The following is a 20788-nucleotide window of genomic DNA, read 5'->3' on the forward strand; positions in this document are numbered from 1 at the left end:
TATGCATCCAAGCATATCTGCTTGCATTTTTTGCAGACAGTCTTTGTAACCTCTGCAGAGAAGAGTACAAAAAAATCCCCCGCCGTTGTAAACTGCCTTGCACTGATCCAAAGTGCTGGGCCGAGATGGGCTACGGGTGGCCTTCTTGGCGTGAACAGTTTCTTTGCTGCCAATTGCAGCCCATCGTGACCAAGCGAAGTACGCACCCAGAAGATAATCAGTATATCTCTCAGGTCGCGCAAAAATATCGGCAGATAAGCGCGCACAAGGAAGCAGACCGCTCACGGACGTAAAGGAAACTCGCGGGTGAATTGTTGCGGATGTCCCTTGCTGACTCAAAACATCGTCGCCGTCAGAGCTTGAATCTGCTTTGCTGTCATCTTCGGAATCATAACTCGAGTCCTCATCACTAAATTGTAGTGAGGGTGCTGCATAATTTCGAGCACGACGCTTTTCTCGCGACGCAACCACGTGGGACGACGCCATGGGAGCGGCTTTCGATAACTTCCCAGTGACACCAACCGCGCAGAAACCTAAACTCTTGGAAACTGGTTGAAAATTTCCAGGTCCACATGTTGGACAGGTGGCGGACCTCCACAAATACACTTTGCCGGAATAAAACGAATCGTACCCCAAGCCAAAGCTCACTAGTAAACGGCTGACGTAATTTTTGGTTAATTATCAATGCTCAGCAATGTCGGACGCCAAAGCTGGTGATATAATTTATTTTTTCGCCTAACCATAGTTAGTTGATTACAAAATTTTTATGCTAGTGCGGCGTAATCGTGAGTGGCGTGCTCTTTTCTCGAGTGTGGCGGAAGGTGAGAGCCACGCCTCTTTTCGCTACAACATGCGCAACTAGTTCACAAGAAGGTCCTTCAAAAATCTGAGCATCGCCGGAGTGCAAAAATTGAGATTGATTTTGAAAGTGCTATGCCTGTGCTAACTACTGGATGTCTTTAAGGTAAAAAGAAATGGCCCCATGTCGAAATCAGTGATCTAGAGCATCGATCACTGGTGATCGATTTGAATAGGCGTGATAATGAAAGAGGTAAACTAAGTCTTGCATATAAAAATATTCTTGCCAGTGCAAAGGTTGACAAAGTGAATGGTGGTTTTATTCCTGTCTCACAAACCCAATTTGCTTGTATCACTTTGAGTTTTTTTCGTTAGCAATTTTTACGTTGAAATAACCTATGATTTACTTCGCATGCATGTTTGGTGCTTGCTCTGTACCATATTTCACCTTGGTGTGGAATTATTCCATTTTTTTCTTCTACAGGTTCTGAAGTGAGACAATATTCTTAAATAGGGGTGTAGATTATTGAGTTACTTTTTATTTGTAGGAAAATATTGCTATGGCTGACTGTGTATATTGAGTGAATTTTCACGGCCCTGCGCGCATTAGAAGTTCCACCAAATATGTTTTGTCATTTTGCTGCCCACGTAAAAATAGTGATGCCTTCGGAATCAGGTACCTCAAGCATGTCCATTTCCGCTTGGCAGAAAAAAAAATATTCGTTAATAATAATTCTGCCTTTACTATGTCCACCTTTCCTTGAAACATGCTTTCAACGTTCACGGTACCTATCCTAAGACTTAACCTTAAATTGCCAGTACTTTCTCTTCGAATTGACAACCTCAATTCCTTCACTTCTCGGATGGTTTACTTCCACAAACGTCATAAAACAGTTCTACACCGTAAGCGGGAATAACTCCCAGGTGGGAGTATAATGCTTGTCCTCTAGCGACCCCCCGGTTCAGAGTTTATTATGCTCCGTATGAACGGCCTAGATTTTCCCTCCGTGCGAGCGGAATTTTTGCGTGGGAGCATGGGAGTTTTTTTGCCTTTTTTATTTTTACTTTGTACTGGACGGAGTTATTTCGAGGTGCAACGGGAGTATAAAAAGAGATATCGCGTTAGTTTGCATGGAGATTTTTATATGCAGAGGCTACTGTTAAAATTTCGATATTACGCACAAGACCGCATCAAATTCAACGAAACAAGTAACTGAAAGCACATAAATCATGCCATACATAAACATTTCAGAAACGTGCAATGCTGAAATTCGAAACACATCCAACGTACACGCGATAGACAAGAATCAACGCTGCCAGTATATATAGCCGCGATACTGTGTGCTTAGAAACCACCTAACAAGCAGCTGTGCGGTTTTGAAAATTACGACTCACATGATGGATCATGCGAGACTTGCCTCGCTGAAGTTAACGGAAGACCTTAATCAACACAAAACTGTTAGTTAAGAAAAGTGAGAAAAAAGGTTCATGGCGTAATTTTTTACAATTAACATGCCATTCTGTAAGTGCTGAAGCGACTACGCACACCGCCAGCGTTCGCGGGTAAAAAAATATTGCTTTAGTTACAGTAAGCAAGTAAAATGTAAGTGCGCGTGCTTCTTGGCAAAATTAAATTTTCGCGAAATAGTGCTAGCGTAGCAAGAATATATTACGTGTGAGCATGACCTGCAGTAGCCAACGTAGCACCGACAAGCGCGCAGTCACAAATTTCCTAGACTGCACTACTTGCGCAGCGTCCAAGCAATCTCGCTCGGTTGTGAAAAGGAGCTACATCGCTAATCTTTCGAGCGAATCCTCACACTCGGACCCAGTAGGCATGCTTCCAAATGAGCATCTGAGATAGAGCGTAATGTTATTGCAATATCGGAAGCAACGATGTCTTCAAAACCGATATGCGCGATAAAAATTCGATTCACAACGCTATGTAAGAAGCTTTATTTACAGTACGCATACTTATCTCCTACCGTTTTTCTTGAGCGAGGATATCCGTACACAGATACATAAAAACAGTTGCTCGCACTGTGGTCTTTCTCACTGGCAAAGCCGCACAGCAACAAACTTCGCGTATGCCATTCTTGTGCGGGTACACGCCAAAAACAGGTTCAGGGCACTCTCTTCGAGGGAGCATATGCTTGTCGCATATTTCACTTCCTTTTCGAGTAGATCGACTCTCTTTGAGAGAGAGTAGAACAACTCCTTCCGACAGAGTTTTATTACTCCCCCACAAGTGATTGCTTGTACTCTTCCGTAGAGTGCTAATACTCTCCCCACAAAGGTAATAGTACTCCCCCCACACCGGGTACGCCTACTCCTCCAAACCAAGTACTTCTACTGTCTAAGCAGAGTGTTTATACTCCCCTAAACAGAGTGCTAGTACTCTTCCCAACAGTGGGAAGGCGCGATGTACAGCCATGGTCATGAGAGAAAGGATTCACAATACCTACATGTGCGGAATATTTGATTTCTTGATAAGCAGCTCCTGCACTTATGCTTGGTGAATTAGATGTAATCTGTAGTCGCCGAGTCACTCAAATGAAACATTTTCTCTTAAAAGGTCAAAATCTTTATTGATCAAGCACAGGACAAACTGAATAATAATTTGAGAAACGTACTGACAAACACATTAAATCAGATTACAATGGTGCCCATGAGCGTTACAACACATCTTGCAATTAAACGTAAGTATATTCTCTGGAGATTCATAAGTGTTACAGCATAGAAGTATCCTTTATTTTACATACTCAGAAGGCTCCACTTTTTGAAAAAATAAAGTGTACAAAGGAAAGTCAAACAGAACAAACGTGTACAAACTTACAAAGTATTCACACTACGATCGAAGAGAAATATGCGCCACAATACTGGCCAGCATTATTGGTGTAGTAGTGCGGATCCTTTGGGGGAGTTTTCTTGTGTGTCCCCATGAAGTGCCTGGCACATTGACGTCGCCTGCTATTAGATGATCAAAATACTTCATTGGCCGCAGATTCGCAACCCCCTTGAAGAAGTATACTTTCTGTTTTGGCGGGCTATAAACATTCGTGATGAAGAAGTGGTGCTGTGCATTGCTTTTGGCAAATTTAGTTGGAAGGGTGCGTACAGTGAGGTTCTGCTTCGTGCTATGGACAACATTTGCCGCTATATCTTTAGGAGAAAATATGGCCATAATTGAATTATGGCATTACACCGTATAACCTGCAAGATAAGGTATTTGGCTAGTTTCCTGGAGTAGGAGAATATCTGGTCGACGATCTTGAGCGGCAATGTACTGCGTGAGAAGGCCTCCTTTTCGAGCAATCCCTCTACAGCTACACAGCCACACCACCAAATTAGTCACCATCTTTCTACTGACGATATTGCGGAGCGCCCGCTCTAGGGTAAGGAGTAGGTCGCGTTACGCTGGTAAATGGACGTGCTTTGGGACGATGGCACTCTTCCTGGCGTGGTAATGCGCCCATCGCAGCCTGCACTTGTGTAGAGACCATCACCCCAGCCTGGTTGCTGAGTAGCTCGTTCAACAGAGAGCGCATTTCGCTCATTATTTGTTGAGTGTATGTTTTAGCGCCACCTAAACTTTAGCAGCAACCTCTTGATGTATCTTGACCTCTAGACTGGTTTGCATTTCTTTCATTTCGTCCCTTTGTTGTTGAAAATCTGCTTCAATATTTTGTAGGGCTGTGGTTTGGTATCTTGCCTTTTTCATTGGCGGTTGGAATGACGCTGGTTCTACTTCTTGTACTAATGATTGCATTATATCACCTAAAGGTGTGGCTTCAGGTGCGTGTGCCTCTACTTGCATGTCGATGTCTTCGGTAGGCTCTAGTTATTATTAAGATAGTGCTGAGATTAGATTACATCAGCGCGTTTGAAGTGGAGCGTTCTTATAATCGTTGGCTACTTTTTGAGCTCGTGTTTGAACTTTAGATGAATAGGTCAGGGGGGGGGGGTGTAGTGAAGGGAGGTGCCGGGAGACTGACTCACGTTTTGCTGATGTGCTGGTTGCTCTTCTTGTTGGCCTCGGGAATGTTTGTGATCCGGAGACTGGCTGCCGCCTCCGGGCTGGTTGCAGTCCCCGGACTGGCCGTGGCTCCCGGACTAGCCACTGCTGCCGAACTGGCTTTGGCTCCCAGACTGGCTATGGCTCCCGCACTGGCTATGGCTCCCGCACTGGCTATGGCGCCCGAAGTGGTCCCGGCCCCTGGAATGGCTGCTCCTCCAAGATCGGCTGTGTCCCCTGGATCGGCTCCGGCCTTTGGAGCGGCTGCGTCCCCGGGAGTGTTGACAGCTTCTGGAGCTACGTGTTGTCGGAGTTGCGCTTTGGGCTTGGGCTTCGGGTTGCGATGATGAGTGTTTTCGTTTGCTTGCCATTCTTTCCTTGTTTCGAACACTTCAGGTAGAAATAATAACGTACAGCGCGAAGGATAAGGACTGCGAAGACGACAAACACAGCGCTGTGTTTGTCGTCTTCGCAGTCCTTGTCCTTCGCGCTCTACGGTATTATTTTTGATCATAAATTACCAACTAGCCCCAGCGCTGTGTTTGTTGCCTTCGCAGTCCTTGTCCTTCGCGCTGTACGTTATTATTTTTGATCATGAATCACCAACTAGCTCAGCGCTGTATTTGTCATCTTCGCATTCCTTGTCCTTCGCGCTGTACGTTATTATTTTTGATCATGAATTACCAACTAGCTCAAGCAACCACCCCAGTTCGCTTGAGGCAGGCTGTCTCTCTGACCGCTTTATCAGCGGCTTATCGCACTTCACAAGTTTGGTCATTGGCCTGGTGGTCCTTGCCACAATTAGGGCAGCCTGGTTTGCAGTCTTGATCCTCTGCAGGATCCACAACAGACTTACCACATGTTCTGCTCATTTGTTTTCCATTGTAGCGACAAACATGTGATCGGTGTCCTATAGCAAAGCATGTTGATCAAGATTGCTGGAGGATTTGTTGTTATATCCAACGAATGACGAACGACTATCGTGTTTTTGTGGCGACGCGAGATTGCTGACACACGATCGTCCTTGGATGGTCTTCATTGCTGCTCGCTGGACCGATCAGCTTTCTCCAGTGCTATGCTGTTCCGCGATGCTGTGCGCGCGCCGGTGGGGCAACTACGAGTGAAAAAGTAGAGCGCTGCCTCCGCATTCCTTTGAACTGTGGGAGCCTGTTCTATTAGAATTAACACGGTGTGTTTCTTTGGCGCCCCCTTTCTTATGGATTAGGATTATGTTAGCATTCTTGCAAGATTCCGGTACTCTCGAAGTCATGAGGCATTGCGTAATCAGGGTGGCCAGTTTTTCAAGGGTAATCTGCCCACCATCCTTCAACAACGCTGCTGTTACCAGATCCACCCCAGCTGCCTTCCCCCTTTGCATAGCTCCCAAAGCTTTCTTTACTTCTTCCGTCGTTACTTGTGGGATGTCAAATTCTACTAGATTATTCGCTCTTCCATTAGCGTCCTGGGTGCTACTGGTACTGTATAAACCTCTATAGAACTCATCAGCCACTTGAACTGTCTCATCCACATTAGTAATGAAACATGTTTACCTTATCATTAATGGACACTTACTCGTCGAAAAACACAAGTACTTCAAAATTTCGACAAATGAAATATCCACACATGGTCATAGCCAGTACATCGCACTCCTTCAAGTCAGGAATGGCTGTTTTAAGTACAGCTTTATCCTAGAGGTATTACAGAACGGAATGTGCTCCCCGACTCTGTCATGTTAGCCTCATGCGTTGAACAATTTTTACAATTCTGTTTGCCGTGAACTAATATGTATATCATACCTTTGCCAAAGGTGTATCTGTTCATTATTGTTTCTTATTCTGGGGGGGAACTTGTAAGGTGCATAGAATCTAAACTGATTCGGATCCCTGCTGAGACGTCGGGAGTTTTTCAATTACTTGCTTTTTGTTGTCATACTGTAATCTTGTATGTAATTGTATCTTCCACTCCTGTAATGGCCCTTCATGTGCTGACAGTGTCATTAAATAAAAAAATTGATAAAAAATATTCGTAGGCCATGCGCATTTCCCGCTTTTCCTCTGAGCTCATCACCGCTCGTACGGTCTGGTCTTTTGCGTCCCGTTATCATCCTGCCCTGTCCCTCTCTAAACTTTTCACAACAGAACAAAAACTGGCGCAGTGAGTTGTGGTGGTTTAATGCTTAGGAAATCTTTCGAACGAAATTCGTGTTAGTGTTTTGGCGCTTTCTTCCAACGACTTCTTTATTTGCCATGGCACAATGTTTCTTTATTATTTCTTCCCGCTGTGGTGGCGTGGTGCTGCTAAGCCTGAGGGCATGGGATGCCACATTTCGCTGGGGCCACATGCAAGAATGCGTAGGTACTGTGCATTACTTGCACGTTAAAGAAGCCAAAATTTTTTAATTAATGCGGTGTTCTCCACTACGGCGCGTCTCATAGCTATATTGTGGTTTTGGCACGTAAAGCCGTAAATTTTAATTTATTTTTCTTAGTTTCCATTGCCATATTCGGGCACATTGATGTCGCATGACAGTGACGATGACCGTGATGTAAAATAACATTTACCAGGAAAACGTTATGTTTCATTTGAGTATAAACGTGGTTTTAAAACCTATAACGTTTACTGCTTACTTCGTAATGATGACAACCCTGGAAATTTGGAATTTATGAAAACAATACTAATGCTCTCAAGGTAACATAAATGCTTTCTGTACTAACATCAGGATCTCAGAAATTTAGTATTTGTTTATTTATTTATTTATTATTTTATTTAGTACACCAGCAAGGTAAAAAGCATTACAGAGGAGAGTGATAATGAGGAATCAACAATATACTCAACATCGGTGAGCTGGTTAAAAAATGCACAATAGCATTAGCTGCTGATACAGTCTTACCTAATTACAAATACCGCAATAAATATGGTAAATAAACTCAGAATGTAATAAGTAATTAGTGAGTAACACAAATATAATGTTGACCTATCCAATGCTAGCTACTGCTTTACACTTTATTCAGTCTATGTAGAGCTTGAAAGCTCGGATTCAGTGTTCACAAAATATACATTTAAATCTATGCATTCATTAACAAGTGAAATAAAAATTGCTTCAGAGCTCTTTCAGAACAAGATGCCCCACGTATTTTCTATGAAACTAAAACAGATGGCAATGCGTTATGCTCGTGCGCTTGCCCGTAGGAAATGCACGAAGTTGTTGCACATCACCAGCAAACTTGGATCCTAATAAATAAGTACGCGTGACACTGCGGAAATAAAAAAAAAATAAACGCGGGAGAAACTGCAAGAACGCCCGTGCAATGGAAGAGGAAATACTACAAAGAGCCACAAGGACGTAAAAATGTGCCGCGAACGCCGGGATTCTCCTTGTAAACAGCCTGGCGAGACACGAGAAGGAAAACCGCAAGATCCGAATCTCGTTGCACTAACAACACGTTTACCTTAGGGCTGATGCTGAGTGAGTGAAAGAAAAAGAATGAAGAAAAGGGAGATTAACTGCGACGCTGAAATAGAACGAAACAATAAGAGATAGGCGAATCTGCGACGAGACGAAGAAAATGTAAAGAGAACCAGAGTCCCAAAAAAGCAATGAAAAGTAAAAGATAAACAGAGAAGCAAAAAGAACCTCACATATAGAAGCTCAAGGAAAACGCGCATGCCGTGGACGCCACGTGGCCAAGCAGCCCTAATTCGATTTGAGGCGTGATTAGCACTAGCGGTCCGCGACGTGGCTTGCCGAGAGGAAGTGGTTGCTGCACAGCGAACCGTCCTCGTTACGGAGCGAGCCCAGGTAGCCGAGCTACATCGAGTGAGTCTGCTTCCCAGAATTGGTGGCTGGAAGCAAGCGTTGTTATGTGACTTTTTTCTTTTTTCTTCTCTGTTTTTTAGGCAGTGAGGAATTTCGTTCGGTCGTAATTCGAACCCAGTAGGTGATGCTGTTCTGTAGGTTCAAGCCTCCATTCCGTCCTACTGTACACGACTCCTGAAATCTGACGTATTAGCGACCCTGGTCTGCATTCCTCCCCCTGTGCCGGTGAACTTGAATAAGTATACAGATACAGAAACAGATATACGTATACAGATACAGATACAGATACAGAAACAGTACACAGGCACAGAATAGAGAGGTGGACTTGAATAAGTAATGTCCGGTGTACTGTGCACTTCAAGGGGCTTTAATGACGTGTAACGTTTTTTGTTGTGAGAGGTTTTTTGCGCGGTGCTGGGCTCACCTCGAGCTGAGCAAACTCACAGAAACAAACTAAGCTTCAATCAACTTTAGGCGCAAGGAACGATCAATTGAAATATAATGGTGCTCTGTAAAGATCACAACGTTGCGCTGGTTTGTTGTGGTAAACCAATGAGCATTTACCTAATTGTGGAAATAAATCACAGAACAATCAATGCGTTGCTATAAAAAACTCATTCAGTGTGACATATAAGAACGTTCTTGGTATGCGCAACCCTATTCATACTAAGCTAAGTCCACCTTTCCCCTTTGCTCCTTTGCCTTGATTTTTCCACCGCATATAAATGCTCCGATTCAGAGACCCAAAGTAGCCATCACTAAGACACGGCTTCAGTCGCCAAACTACCGGACTATTAGGGATCGTGCAGGTATATGCAAAACGAGCTATTTTATTTCAGCAGCCTTAAACATGTGAAACTTCTGTTAGTACTTTGATGTTTTCCTTTGCTGGTGTTCTGTTGTTGCTATCAGACTGATTGTTTTTCTCTAACTCATGCAGGCATACACAAGCGCTTGTGCACGTGGTCTTTATTTCTTGTTTTTGCATGTTTGTCAGGTGCGCTGCTTAACTCATTTATTTCCCAACGCCATGGTAGCGCCAATCGGGGGCATCTGTGAGCCTTATTATTAAATTGGACATAAATATGATATTACAGAAGATGATCATGTTGAGAAGTCGTGTTCAATCCGCGACTTACACTCGATTTCTCGCAGCTTGACATGAATAGACTGAGAAAAGCTCGGAATACATCTTGAGCCCTTTCACTTCATTGCTAAATTGTATTTTACTGATTCAACGGAAGGTGTAAAAACAGGTGTACGGAAATGACAGCAACGGGGGAGGCATGAAATAAAAGGGCAAAAGGTCTATGAAACTTGCAAGTGCAGTACTCTCCTGTTCAAAGCCTGTTCAGGTTGCCTGAGGACACATATTCCTAGGAGAAACACTTGAGATTGAAGTTATTTGTACTGAGCGCCTCTCCTCTGAATGTCGCAGAAACCATCCATTGTGTTCAAGTGGAATGTGAGGGCAGCTATCGAGCCATAAATGTGGATGTAGTTAGGCTGTCCGAAGCATTTATCTTTACCTGAAATAGAGGAAGAGAATACAACACGTTTGATAGCGAAAGGTGATGTGGTTCAAGGGAAGCGATCAATTAATAAAAGGAAGCAAATGTTCTATTTTCAATGGTCCTTCCTATTGCAAAATATATGGCGATCTGCAGTAAGGTAACAAAAGTAGCCATCGCAGACTTTTTCACATTTGGCAAGCACACTTCCCTGCACAGCACATTTCGCCAACTAATGGCTGCATTGCTCATCGTTCAAATGAAGACAAACTTGTTGGGTCGTATCTCTTGCGCATCGTTTCATCTCGAAAGTCGCATCTGCATTTTCCCTCTCATAATGCTAGGAAATTGTGCCTTGAACATCCTTGCAAAAGTTACTGTGCCGTCCTAGTTGGAAAAACTTGCCTCTTGTGACATCCCTCTCTATATATATGAAAAGGATATATTTCGTTTCCGCCCCTCTCATGGGTTTCGTGGACTTCCTTGCTACGTGGCGCAGTACATTCATTTGTGCAATACGCCCCATAGCATTAGCTTCCCCACTGTAACCTCGTAGAAACTCCTATGACCGCCCTCGGTAACACGTTTTAGTCTATGAAAAAATGACGCCATACTATGCGAACAGAAATGGCACTACGCTACGCTGTCAGCCTGTACGTACGCAGACCGCCACGGCAGCTCGTTGTGTGCCTTCGCTATTTTAGAAATCGAGCGGAACACGCTAGCGATCACATCGACGTGAACTAAGGTGGCATTTTCGAGGTGACAGTCACCCCCTTGGCATTTATTAAGTTTCCTTCCTTCACTGCTTAGTCCATCCCTTCTCAACAGACGCTTGTATTTCCTTTGCATTTGTGTCATAATGCTTGGACATCAAAGTATTTTCATCAAAGCTCTGGCCCTAGGTTCCTCGTCGTCTTCGTCCTTTCGCGCAGCACGAATTGCGCTACCATACGAGTTCGCCAATTTTAAATTCTGCTCAATATTATTGACGGCCGGGCACTGTTTTCGATATCCGGTTACTATATATATCGGCGAGTCAGGCCAGACGAGAGCGGCTGGATTATCTGCAGTATGGCCCCCGAGACATGATGCCGCGCGCGGCAGGTAGCGTGCGCTGCCATACCTTCGAGTTAATAGATAATGATTGTTTGCTTCTTGAGCAGATGGCGCTACAACCAAAATAATGATTTCCGGAAAGGCAAACTGCGGTCGGGAGCGTCCATGCTCTGCTGTGGTGATTATTAGCCGTGAGGGGTAAACTGGTTACAGCCAGGGGGTGGACCCGCATGCCTCGAAATGTCTGTGTATATATATATATATGGGCCTGCCGAGCTTTCCTCCCCCTTCCCTCCCCTCCTCGTCCCCAAAAACTATTTTGGACATGTTCCCGTGTTCCCATTCAAGTAGCTCACGGTAGTACTATCGCGCTCAGCAAGAGCTAGAAAGTGCAAGCGCATGGCGAAGCACTCTCCCACGTTAGATAGCAGGGCCGTGTGGCGCCGTACTCCCGAGAAAACGAAGGAGGGTTCCGCGGTTCTTGTTTCGATCATCCCACAGTCATGCCTGATTTCACCCTCTCCGCAGGTTATCCCAGGCTTGAGGAAATTTTCGGTGCACGAACGCCATCAGAGCTGGCCAATGGCCATCTTTTGCGACAGCTTTGAGTAACTTGTGCTACGCAAACTGCCGTCACCTCACACTTGAACGTTTTATTTACCACCCCTCGATATGTTGTCACACAGATTTCTGTATTACCGCTCGATGCCTGGTTTGCCCTTTCTCTCTTCCTGTGGGTCATTGCCACATACGCACAACGGGGAACGTATTCTTGCTTCTCTGCACTATTTCACGGCACAGGAAGTGGGCACTATCTGTCCTGATCATTTTTGTCAGATCAATAGTTGGCACGTGAGAAAGTGGGAGACGGCGATACCAGGGCCGATGTTCGAAGCAACAACAGCCCGATTCTTTACATTTCAGTAGGCGACACCGCACTCATTGGCACCACTACCGAATTTGGTAGCGCGCTTCGCCAAGCGCTCTTAAGTTGTAGGTCATACTAAGCGTGACAGCACATGCTGTAAATGTAATAACAAGCCCAATCGAATATCTTCTCCATCAGTTTTAATCCTGCGAAATGTTTTAGTCGGGCGAAAATTATGCACGAGAACCACAAAACAGGCTGTAGCGAGCGAGCAATTTCGGCCGCATCGGAGAGCGCGCGATAACGCCCCTGCTGTTCTTGATGACGCCGCGCCATTCACCGAGTTGTCATCGTCATCTGTCGAAACGCTTCATGGCGCAATTATATACTTTTAATATTAATAGGCGAGCACGTATCCTGCCATTAGAACCCCATGGTGAGCTTGAACTAGGCTTGGTTTCCAGCAAATTGCTCATTGCTGTCATCGCTGGCTCTTCCGTCGCCAGTAATATTGTTTTTTTCGCACAAGGCAACAACGACGGCAATATCGATATATCGGATTGCCGGAAAATACCCGGTTCGTTGTCGCCGCAATGAGAACGGTCTTACTGCACGGGTGATTGTTTCCATGCAATTTCGGTGGACACCACGAAATTGGGTGAGCAATGTTTGCAATCAACAGAAATATCGACCAGGTGCGTTAGGGGACTAGAGAGCGGAAGGGAGTTCAATGCAATGCGTGACCGTTACAAACACGAACGAATGCGCGCGTTTGAAGGCTCCAGTGATTAACTGCTTTCATGACGTGAGAGCGAACCTCGCCCTGCCTATGAGCTGAGTACTTTTCAGTATCATCCGAGAGGAAGCGTCTGTTCAAAATGTGCGGCCCCAAAATTATTAGACCTCCTTAGGCACAGTCGCAGCGAAATTTGTACCAAGCAATGAAGAGACATCTATAGCGGCTCACCTTTAAGAAGCACGCGCTCCAAGCCGAAAGCGATAAGAAATATCCAGCACCTCTACATAGGAGACGCAAGTAAATGCTTCTGGCGCGTTATTTATTCAAGATTCATTGATTATCTTGAAATGTTCCTTAACTACGTAATAGAAAATAAGCTAACGATTATTTTAGGTGGTGTCTACAATATTGATATCCTGAATGTGTCCCTATCCCAACAGTTTTGCTCAGTGTTAGATTCGAATGGATTCCATGGCATTACTGATAGTCCTACCTGTATTACCGCTAATAGTAGTACTTTAATTTATTTATTCATAGCAACCTTGGATCCTAGCGATACTGTCGGTGGCGTTCTTGCATCACAAGTTAGCGATCACTTGCCAATTTTTTTGTGTGTTAAGACCCCCTGCCAGGACACTAAAAATTTTCTTGCGTAGATCGAGAACTACAAAACATTAATCAAGACACACTCGACAATTTTAGAAATAAGCTGATAAATATTGCGTTGGAAGTCGTCTATGACTTTAAAACATGTGCTGAAGCCTATGACAATTTTCTGTGTCGCTTTAAGAAAGCGTACTTCGAATCGTTTCAGTTTATCCTTACTAGGAAGTCAGCACGATCAAGTAAACCTTGGATAACTAATTACTGCATCAACCTAATCAAGAAGAATAAGCTTTTTAACGAATGTTTAACCACACGCAGCCCTGAGGGCTGGGAACTATTTCAAAAACAAAGAAACACAACCAATACTTTCCTGCGTAATGCGAAACGCGCATACCTGCTGTATATTTTTTCTCTAGAAAACGTTTATAAGCCTGAAGCCATGTGGAAAAATTATTGACCTTTTGAATCGTTGCAATGCAAATCAAAATATCACTGAAATAAAATTAAATGATCAATCAATGCACGGTACTAAAATAGGCCCGAGCTTTTAATGATTCTTTCCTGAACCTACAGAAAACGTCCCATATTTTTATGCAAACTATATGGTTGAAAAAAAAACCTAATAGCCTTTTTCAAAACCCGACGAGCGAATCTGAAACTTTCGCAACACTTTGTTCACTTAGAAACAGCGTTGCTCTGGACATAGATAATTTACAAATGATACCTGTAAAATACGTAGCCGATTTAATTGCACCGGTACACATTCATATGTACAATCTAGCCCTCTCAACCGGAACTTTCCCAGAACAAAATGCAAATTTCAAAAGGTATTGCAATTTTTAAAAGCGGAGATAGAACCATCTAGACAATTCCCTACAAATTTCCCTTCCACAGCTGTTCCTAAAAACCTGGAGAAACTGTTACATTCTGGGATTTCTTCTTTCATAGATAAATGCAGTTTAACGAATGAATGTCAGTTTGCTTTTCGCAAAAGTCGATCGACGGATCATGCTATGTTAACACAAAAAGAAATTTGACAAAAATCATTTGACAGTTTGAAACATCATACATTATTAGTAAAACTTGAGCTTTGCGGGATAAGAGGAGTACTTTGAAAACATTTCACATCATATTTCAAATACCGAAAACAGTGAGTTTATATCAATGGCAGCTTGTTTTCTCTTAAATCGATAAACGCTGGTGTTCCACAAGGAACCATTTTTGTGCCACTCTTGTTTAATTTATATGGTAATGATGTCACTAACATTAGCAAAACACCCACATATATAATCTACGCAGATGACATGACTCTTCTATTTTGCGGGTCCAACATTAAAATACTTCAGTTGAACATAAGTCATTTCCTCCAAGGCCTGCTGGCATGGAGTAATATAAATTCATTAAAAATCAATAGAAGTAAAACTAAAGCAGTCCTTTTTACTCTTGGACAGTCGCAAGTACATCTGCCAGAAAAACGTATGCTTGACCAAATGCCTGTAGAGCTTGTTGACTCTTCTAGAACACTCGGTGTATACTTTCACAAGCATATGTTCTGGGACACGCATATCAAACACATTATTACCAAACTTTCAAGGACTCTTTGCATTTTGGCTAGATTACGCTTTTTTCTACCACCCAATATTAGATTACTGATTTACAACAGCTTATTTTTGCCCAGCTTAAACTACTGCTTTCTTGTATGGGGCAAAGCTACGTCATCCAATTTCCAATAATTGTGTGTACTTCAGAAAAAAGCCCTTAGATGCATAGCTGGAGGGCCTTTCAATGCACATGCACAAGAACTTTTCAGGCTATTTAGTGTAGTACCTGTTCGGAATCTATATTCATATAACATGGCCCTACGATGTAAACATAGCATGAATATATTTCCTCCTTCCTATACAGTGTTCCTAAAAGATAGGGGCACCAGGGGAGGTGGTGTTGCCGTCCTGATCAAAAATGGCATTTCTGCCCATCTCTTGGAAGATATCCCTGAGATTGAATGTTTGCGCGTCAAGATAAGTTCTTGGGGTCACAGCTTTATTGTTTACGCCATATACAGACCACCGGATACTACTCCCGAATACTTACAAAAATTAGATAATGAAATGAACAGGCACAGAAAGAATAAGATTATATTAGCAGGTGACTTTATACCGAATATCGACTGGGACCACCTTAATACTGGAAACGCGTTCAGCAAGCACGCCAACATTGTCTTCAATATTAGGCTGCGTTATAACTTGAAACAAGTGGTACGTGAGTCGACACGCATACAGGGCATTTGCAGTTCCATTCTCGATTAGGTATTTCTTAGCCAGGATTTTTAGGAATATTTTGTTTGTATTGAAGAAGGACTTTCCGACCACCGGCTAGTGAGCATCATTACCTTACCAGTTCTACAGATTGCGCAAAACTATTCCTCACTGCTTAGCTACAAAGATTATTCTCATGCCGATGATGTGTCCATCATGGAGCACATAAAAACTGTCTCGTTGATTTTCTCAGCACTGATGCCTGTTCTCTGTGGAATCGATTCAAAATTATGTGCCACTGTTGCATGAACCAAACCCCCTCAGGACCTCAATAAAGTTCTTGACTGACTGACTGTTTCATGAACCAATTCAGCCCTAGTAAAAAAAAAGAAAGTTCGCAAACACACACCTTGGATGACACGCGATGTTATTCATATTAAACGCAAGGTAAAAAGGTTAAAAAGAAAGCATGTTAATCCTCTTGAAATAAAAGAGGCGCAGAACTCTCTTCCACAGAAGGTGACTGCTGCAAAGAGTTACTATTATAACAACTCTCTCCCTAACTTTATTAAAAATGATCCTACAAAATTTTGGAACCATATGAAGGAAAGAAAGAAACCGATTTCACAGATAATATTGAGGGCACATCAATAACTAATGACGAAGACATAGCACAACATTTTAATGAATATTTTCAAAGTGTATTTGCAGTGTTAGATGATTGCATTACTATGCTTCCAATGAAACAGGTATTTGATGTGGATTCTATTTCTTATGCTGGAATTGTCAAAATGTTGCTAAACCTAAAAACAAAAAGCTTCTTATGGCCCTGACAAAATCCCAAATATCTTTCTAAAACGTTATCCTGAACTTGTTGCCAGCTTTCTTGTACGAATTTTTTCTGTGCTGTCGGCACAACTGCCCGATGAATGGAGAGTGGCCCGAGTTGTTCCAATATTGTCGTCGCATTTCTCTGACATCACAATGCTGCAAGCTCTTGGAGCACATCGTGGCAAACAATATAAAAGAATTCTTAGCTGAAAAGAATGTGCTCACGGAGCTTCAGCATGGCTTCAGAAAGGGCTATTCGACTGTAACGCAATTTGTATCAGTGATTCATTTATTTGCTTTATCTCTAGACAATAATAGCCAAATAGATGTAATATTTTTAGATTTGAGAAAAGCCTTCGATAAGGTTCCGCACTACAAATTAATCTTCAAACTTGGAATAATTGGCATACCTGACATTTTCATAAACTGGTTTATTGCTTACCTGAGCAAACACACTCAGTACGTTACAATAGGTGAACATAGCTTGGCCACTCTCCCAGTCACATCAGGGGTGCCCCAATGTAGTGTCTTGGGGCCTTTACTTTTTTTAATGTATATAAATGACATTGTTAATACCATACCTCCTGGTGTGCAAATTAGACTGTTTGCCGATGATTGTATTTTCTACCGTGATATAACTTGTCAGAATGGTCAGACTGTCCTCGAAAAGAATTTAAATAACATATTAAAGTGGTGTAATGAATGGGGTATGTTTATTAACGCTGATAAATCCGTATTTTTTCATGTTACTTGTAGAAAAAGCCCACTAACTTTTTCTCATACGCTAGGTTCTTTAGCTCTGCGTGAAACTAACAGTTACAAATACTTAGGTGTTACTTTCACTTCCACATTGTCATGGAACATGCACATTAATGATATTTCTCGTTCTGCTTTCGACACACTCTGTTTCCTAAGACACAAACTGAAAAATGCCCCTCCTATGTGAAATTACTGTGTTATTTTGCAATAAATAAACAAAAGTTGGAGTATGCATGTATATCATGGGATCCTTACACTAAATCAAATATCGTGCGTCTTGAAAAAATACAAAGAAAGGCAGTTAGGTTTATATTAACAAATATTTAATAAATAATTATGGCAGAAAACTCCATACCTCCTCTTGAATCACGCCGAAAGCTGCTAAGACTTGAATTCCTTTCCCTTCTTCTCAACAACAGGCTTGAAATTAAACCATCTATTTATATAACGCCTGCAATAACACGCAAAACAAGACAGCATCATCCGAATTCACTAACATCCTATTATGCTCGAACTGAGACGTTTAAATTTTCTTTTTTTCCCAGAAAAGTATCAGACTGGAACGACAGTGTACAGACGCACTGTGACTAAAATTTATATAAAATTGTATCTGTTCGTTCCTAATTTGCTCTCTTTTGTTTGTATACGTTCTATTGCCCCTCTGTGTGGATCAAAAGGTCTGCAGTATGTACTAAATAAAAAAAATGGCTGTGGCTTAGCTAAGGTTAAGCCCAGGATGCGAAGCATAATAGCCTTTATTTTAGTTGTTGAACCACTGTTTAGCCTGGTCAACTGCTGTTGCTTGGCTATATTTGGTTCGGCTAGACGAAGAAACAACTCATGCGTTACTCTGCTTCGCCTTCAAGAGTGGAACGCGACAGCGTTCCCGTCGACCCGCCAAGGAGTGTAAGACAATGGGCTACCGCGCAGCGACTACGCGCCCCGCATTGGACGCGGTGAGCGTCGAGAAACGCAGCGTTCGGCGCGGCAACGAAATGTGCGCCTAAGCAAGCGACGCACGTCTGAGCCTTAGAAACAGCTAGTTTCTAAGGCAACACCGCATTCACTAGAGGCGATTTTGTACCGCTTTGAAGCATCGCACTCGTGGCTCAATGGTAGCGTCTCACACTCCGGAGACCCTGGTTCGATTCCCACCCAGCCCATCTTGCAAGAGTTGAGCCAAACCCACATAGAAAATCAGTCTCTGTAGCACGCCGCAACCTTCGCTTGTCATTCCAACGAGCAGCTCTGCCTCCAGGAGGCATCTCACCTCGTGAGTGTCTCTCTAGCAGAGGCAAGCGCAGCTGCTTATATACCGCCGCGACGCCGCGAGCGACGGCGCGAGTTGGAGCCCCGTTTCGCCTCTGTCGTGACGTCACGGTGTCACGTGGTATTGAAGGCGACACCGCCGCTGGGTTGAAGCTCTCGTAATATGCTTCGCATAATAAATAAATATGTGGCTGTATGGTGTGCGTCGCTCTTCAACGAACAGTTTTTTTTTCGTTACTGTAGGCAAGTAGGTATGTGCCACTGGGTATATGATGCTCAACAAAAAAAAAGTTATGTTTTAAAATTCCCCCACGCTCGGAGTACTTGAACCCGCACCACGCATGGGCTTTACGGTGGCGCCACCAGATGGCGCAGCGTGTGCAGTAAGAAGCGTGAGAGCAGCGCAGCTGCGTACACGTTTCGGCGTTATCAATACGTTGTGTCACTACATTGTTTCAATGCTCATCGCATTTACGCCGATATGTATATTGAGATGGCTTCCGCTGGAGTTTCTCTTAGACATTTTTTGGTTTCTACGGCCGTATTTCTGATTCATAACTTTATGCCTGGCGTTCTGCGTTCGCTGGACAGCTGCGCTCTGCACAGATTCCGTTCAGGTGACTAGAATGTTTCATATTTCTGAACCGTACATATATATATATATATATATATATATATATATATATATATATATATATATATATATATATGCAGTAGAATCTCGACAAACGGAAATCGGTTACACGGAATCAACGCTTAAACGCAACAAACTCCTCGCAGTTGGTTGGTTTTGTATTAAGGCAATGTAAAACAAATCCCGTTAATCGGAACTCGAACTTTCAGACTACCTTATAAACGGAACCGAAATTAGACTCGAAACCGCAACTTGACGTTCAGGCAGAGCCCCATCGCGGTATGCATCACTGTCTCCCCTTCTTTCTCGCTCACTGTAACCGCATCGCTTGCTTTCTGTCACGGTGCGCTTGCTGTTGTTAGGCTTAAGCATTACATCCGCTGTTTAGCGTCGTCTGCGACATTTCGTCCCGAAGTCAGCAACTGATGGCAGCGCAGAAGCGACCTCACAATGCCCTTACGTTGGAAAGGAAGATGGAGATAATCAACGACTTCGAGAGTGGTCGCTTCACAAAAACAGGGCTTGCGACGAAGCACGCCGTCCCCAAAAGCAGCCTCACGAGGATACTTCAGGACAAGGATAAGCTGCGGCAGGCTGTCGAGACGTCACGCTTTGGCCCTGAAAGAAAACGACTGCGGGTGGCCAACCACGAAGATCTGGAGAAGTGCCTGCTGGTTCGGCTGCGGAGAGCCTGCAGTGAAAACATTCCGATCATTGGTCCACTCGTTCGCGCGAAAGCAGAAGAACTTGTTTTGAAGAAGTCGAACACGAGACTGCCGACTCTGATCCGGTGGTGACACCTGCGCAGGCGGAATAGGCAGTCCAAATGCTCAAGAGTTTCTTCCAACGAGAAGAAGGTTCTGAGCTGTTTTTGAGCAGCCTGTCTAGTATGAGTGGTGCCATTCAAAGAAAACGGTTGCGAGAGCTCAAACAAGCAAACATAAAGTCCTTTTTCACAAGCCAATTAATCGCAGTTCCCACTGATTTCCGCGGAATAAGGGGACTATTGAGATTTTTTTTTATTTTAGTAGTGCTCTGAAAAAAAGTTCATTGCCTGCCGCTTTTGTGCAATAAAGTTTGTGCCCATAGCGTACCGTCCTCTTTATTACCTACATTTTGCATCTGAGATCCGCTTCAGCGGAGACTGCCAATCGCGCACGCCTGCCTCGTTGGGACCAAGCTGTCTGGAACGGAGTGCGAAATCCTGAACCTTCTCTCTCTAAGCGAAACTCCTGATAAACGGAACATATTTTCCCGGTCCCTTGAGGTTCCGTTTAACGAGAGTCCACTGTGTGTGTATACATATATATATATATACATATACATATATATATATATATATATATATATATATATATATATATATATATATATATATATATATAAGCGCATGAACGGCAATGTCTTCTGCATAAACTTCAAGGATGTTCGCAGGAAATAAATGAGGTCTAGAGGAGTTCGCTGAGATCGCAGTTCTTGCCTCCGGAACTGCGGTCCTTAGTTTTCCTCTCGGATAGCTTCAGGACGACGGATAAGCGGCGACAGAGAACGCCGACGGGGAGACGGAGACCGACGGGTATTGAAGGGTCGGGAAAGAGGAGACGAGGCTTCGAAGGGCTGAGCGGCA

At 43.4% G+C, this 20788-nt stretch overlaps 1 protein-coding gene across 1 annotated transcript; it reads left to right on the forward strand.

The window, feature by feature from the left end:
* Positions 1 to 19586: 19586 nt before the first annotated feature.
* Positions 19587 to 19958, forward strand: LOC139050189 (tigger transposable element-derived protein 4-like). The gene has a single exon (XM_070526396.1). The coding sequence runs from the start codon at positions 19587 to 19589 to the stop codon at positions 19956 to 19958; it is 372 nt and encodes a 123-aa protein (XP_070382497.1).
* Positions 19959 to 20788: the final 830 nt, after the last annotated feature.

This window comes from Dermacentor albipictus, chromosome 9 (assembly GCF_038994185.2).
Source record: "Dermacentor albipictus isolate Rhodes 1998 colony chromosome 9, USDA_Dalb.pri_finalv2, whole genome shotgun sequence".
Classification (NCBI taxonomy): domain Eukaryota; kingdom Metazoa; phylum Arthropoda; class Arachnida; order Ixodida; family Ixodidae; genus Dermacentor; species Dermacentor albipictus.

Excerpts from the sequence above, each read along its gene's own strand:
- LOC139050189 (XM_070526396.1), top strand. The coding sequence starts at position 19,587 with ATGGCAGCGCAGAAGCGACCTCACAATGCCCTTACGTTGGAAAGGAAG.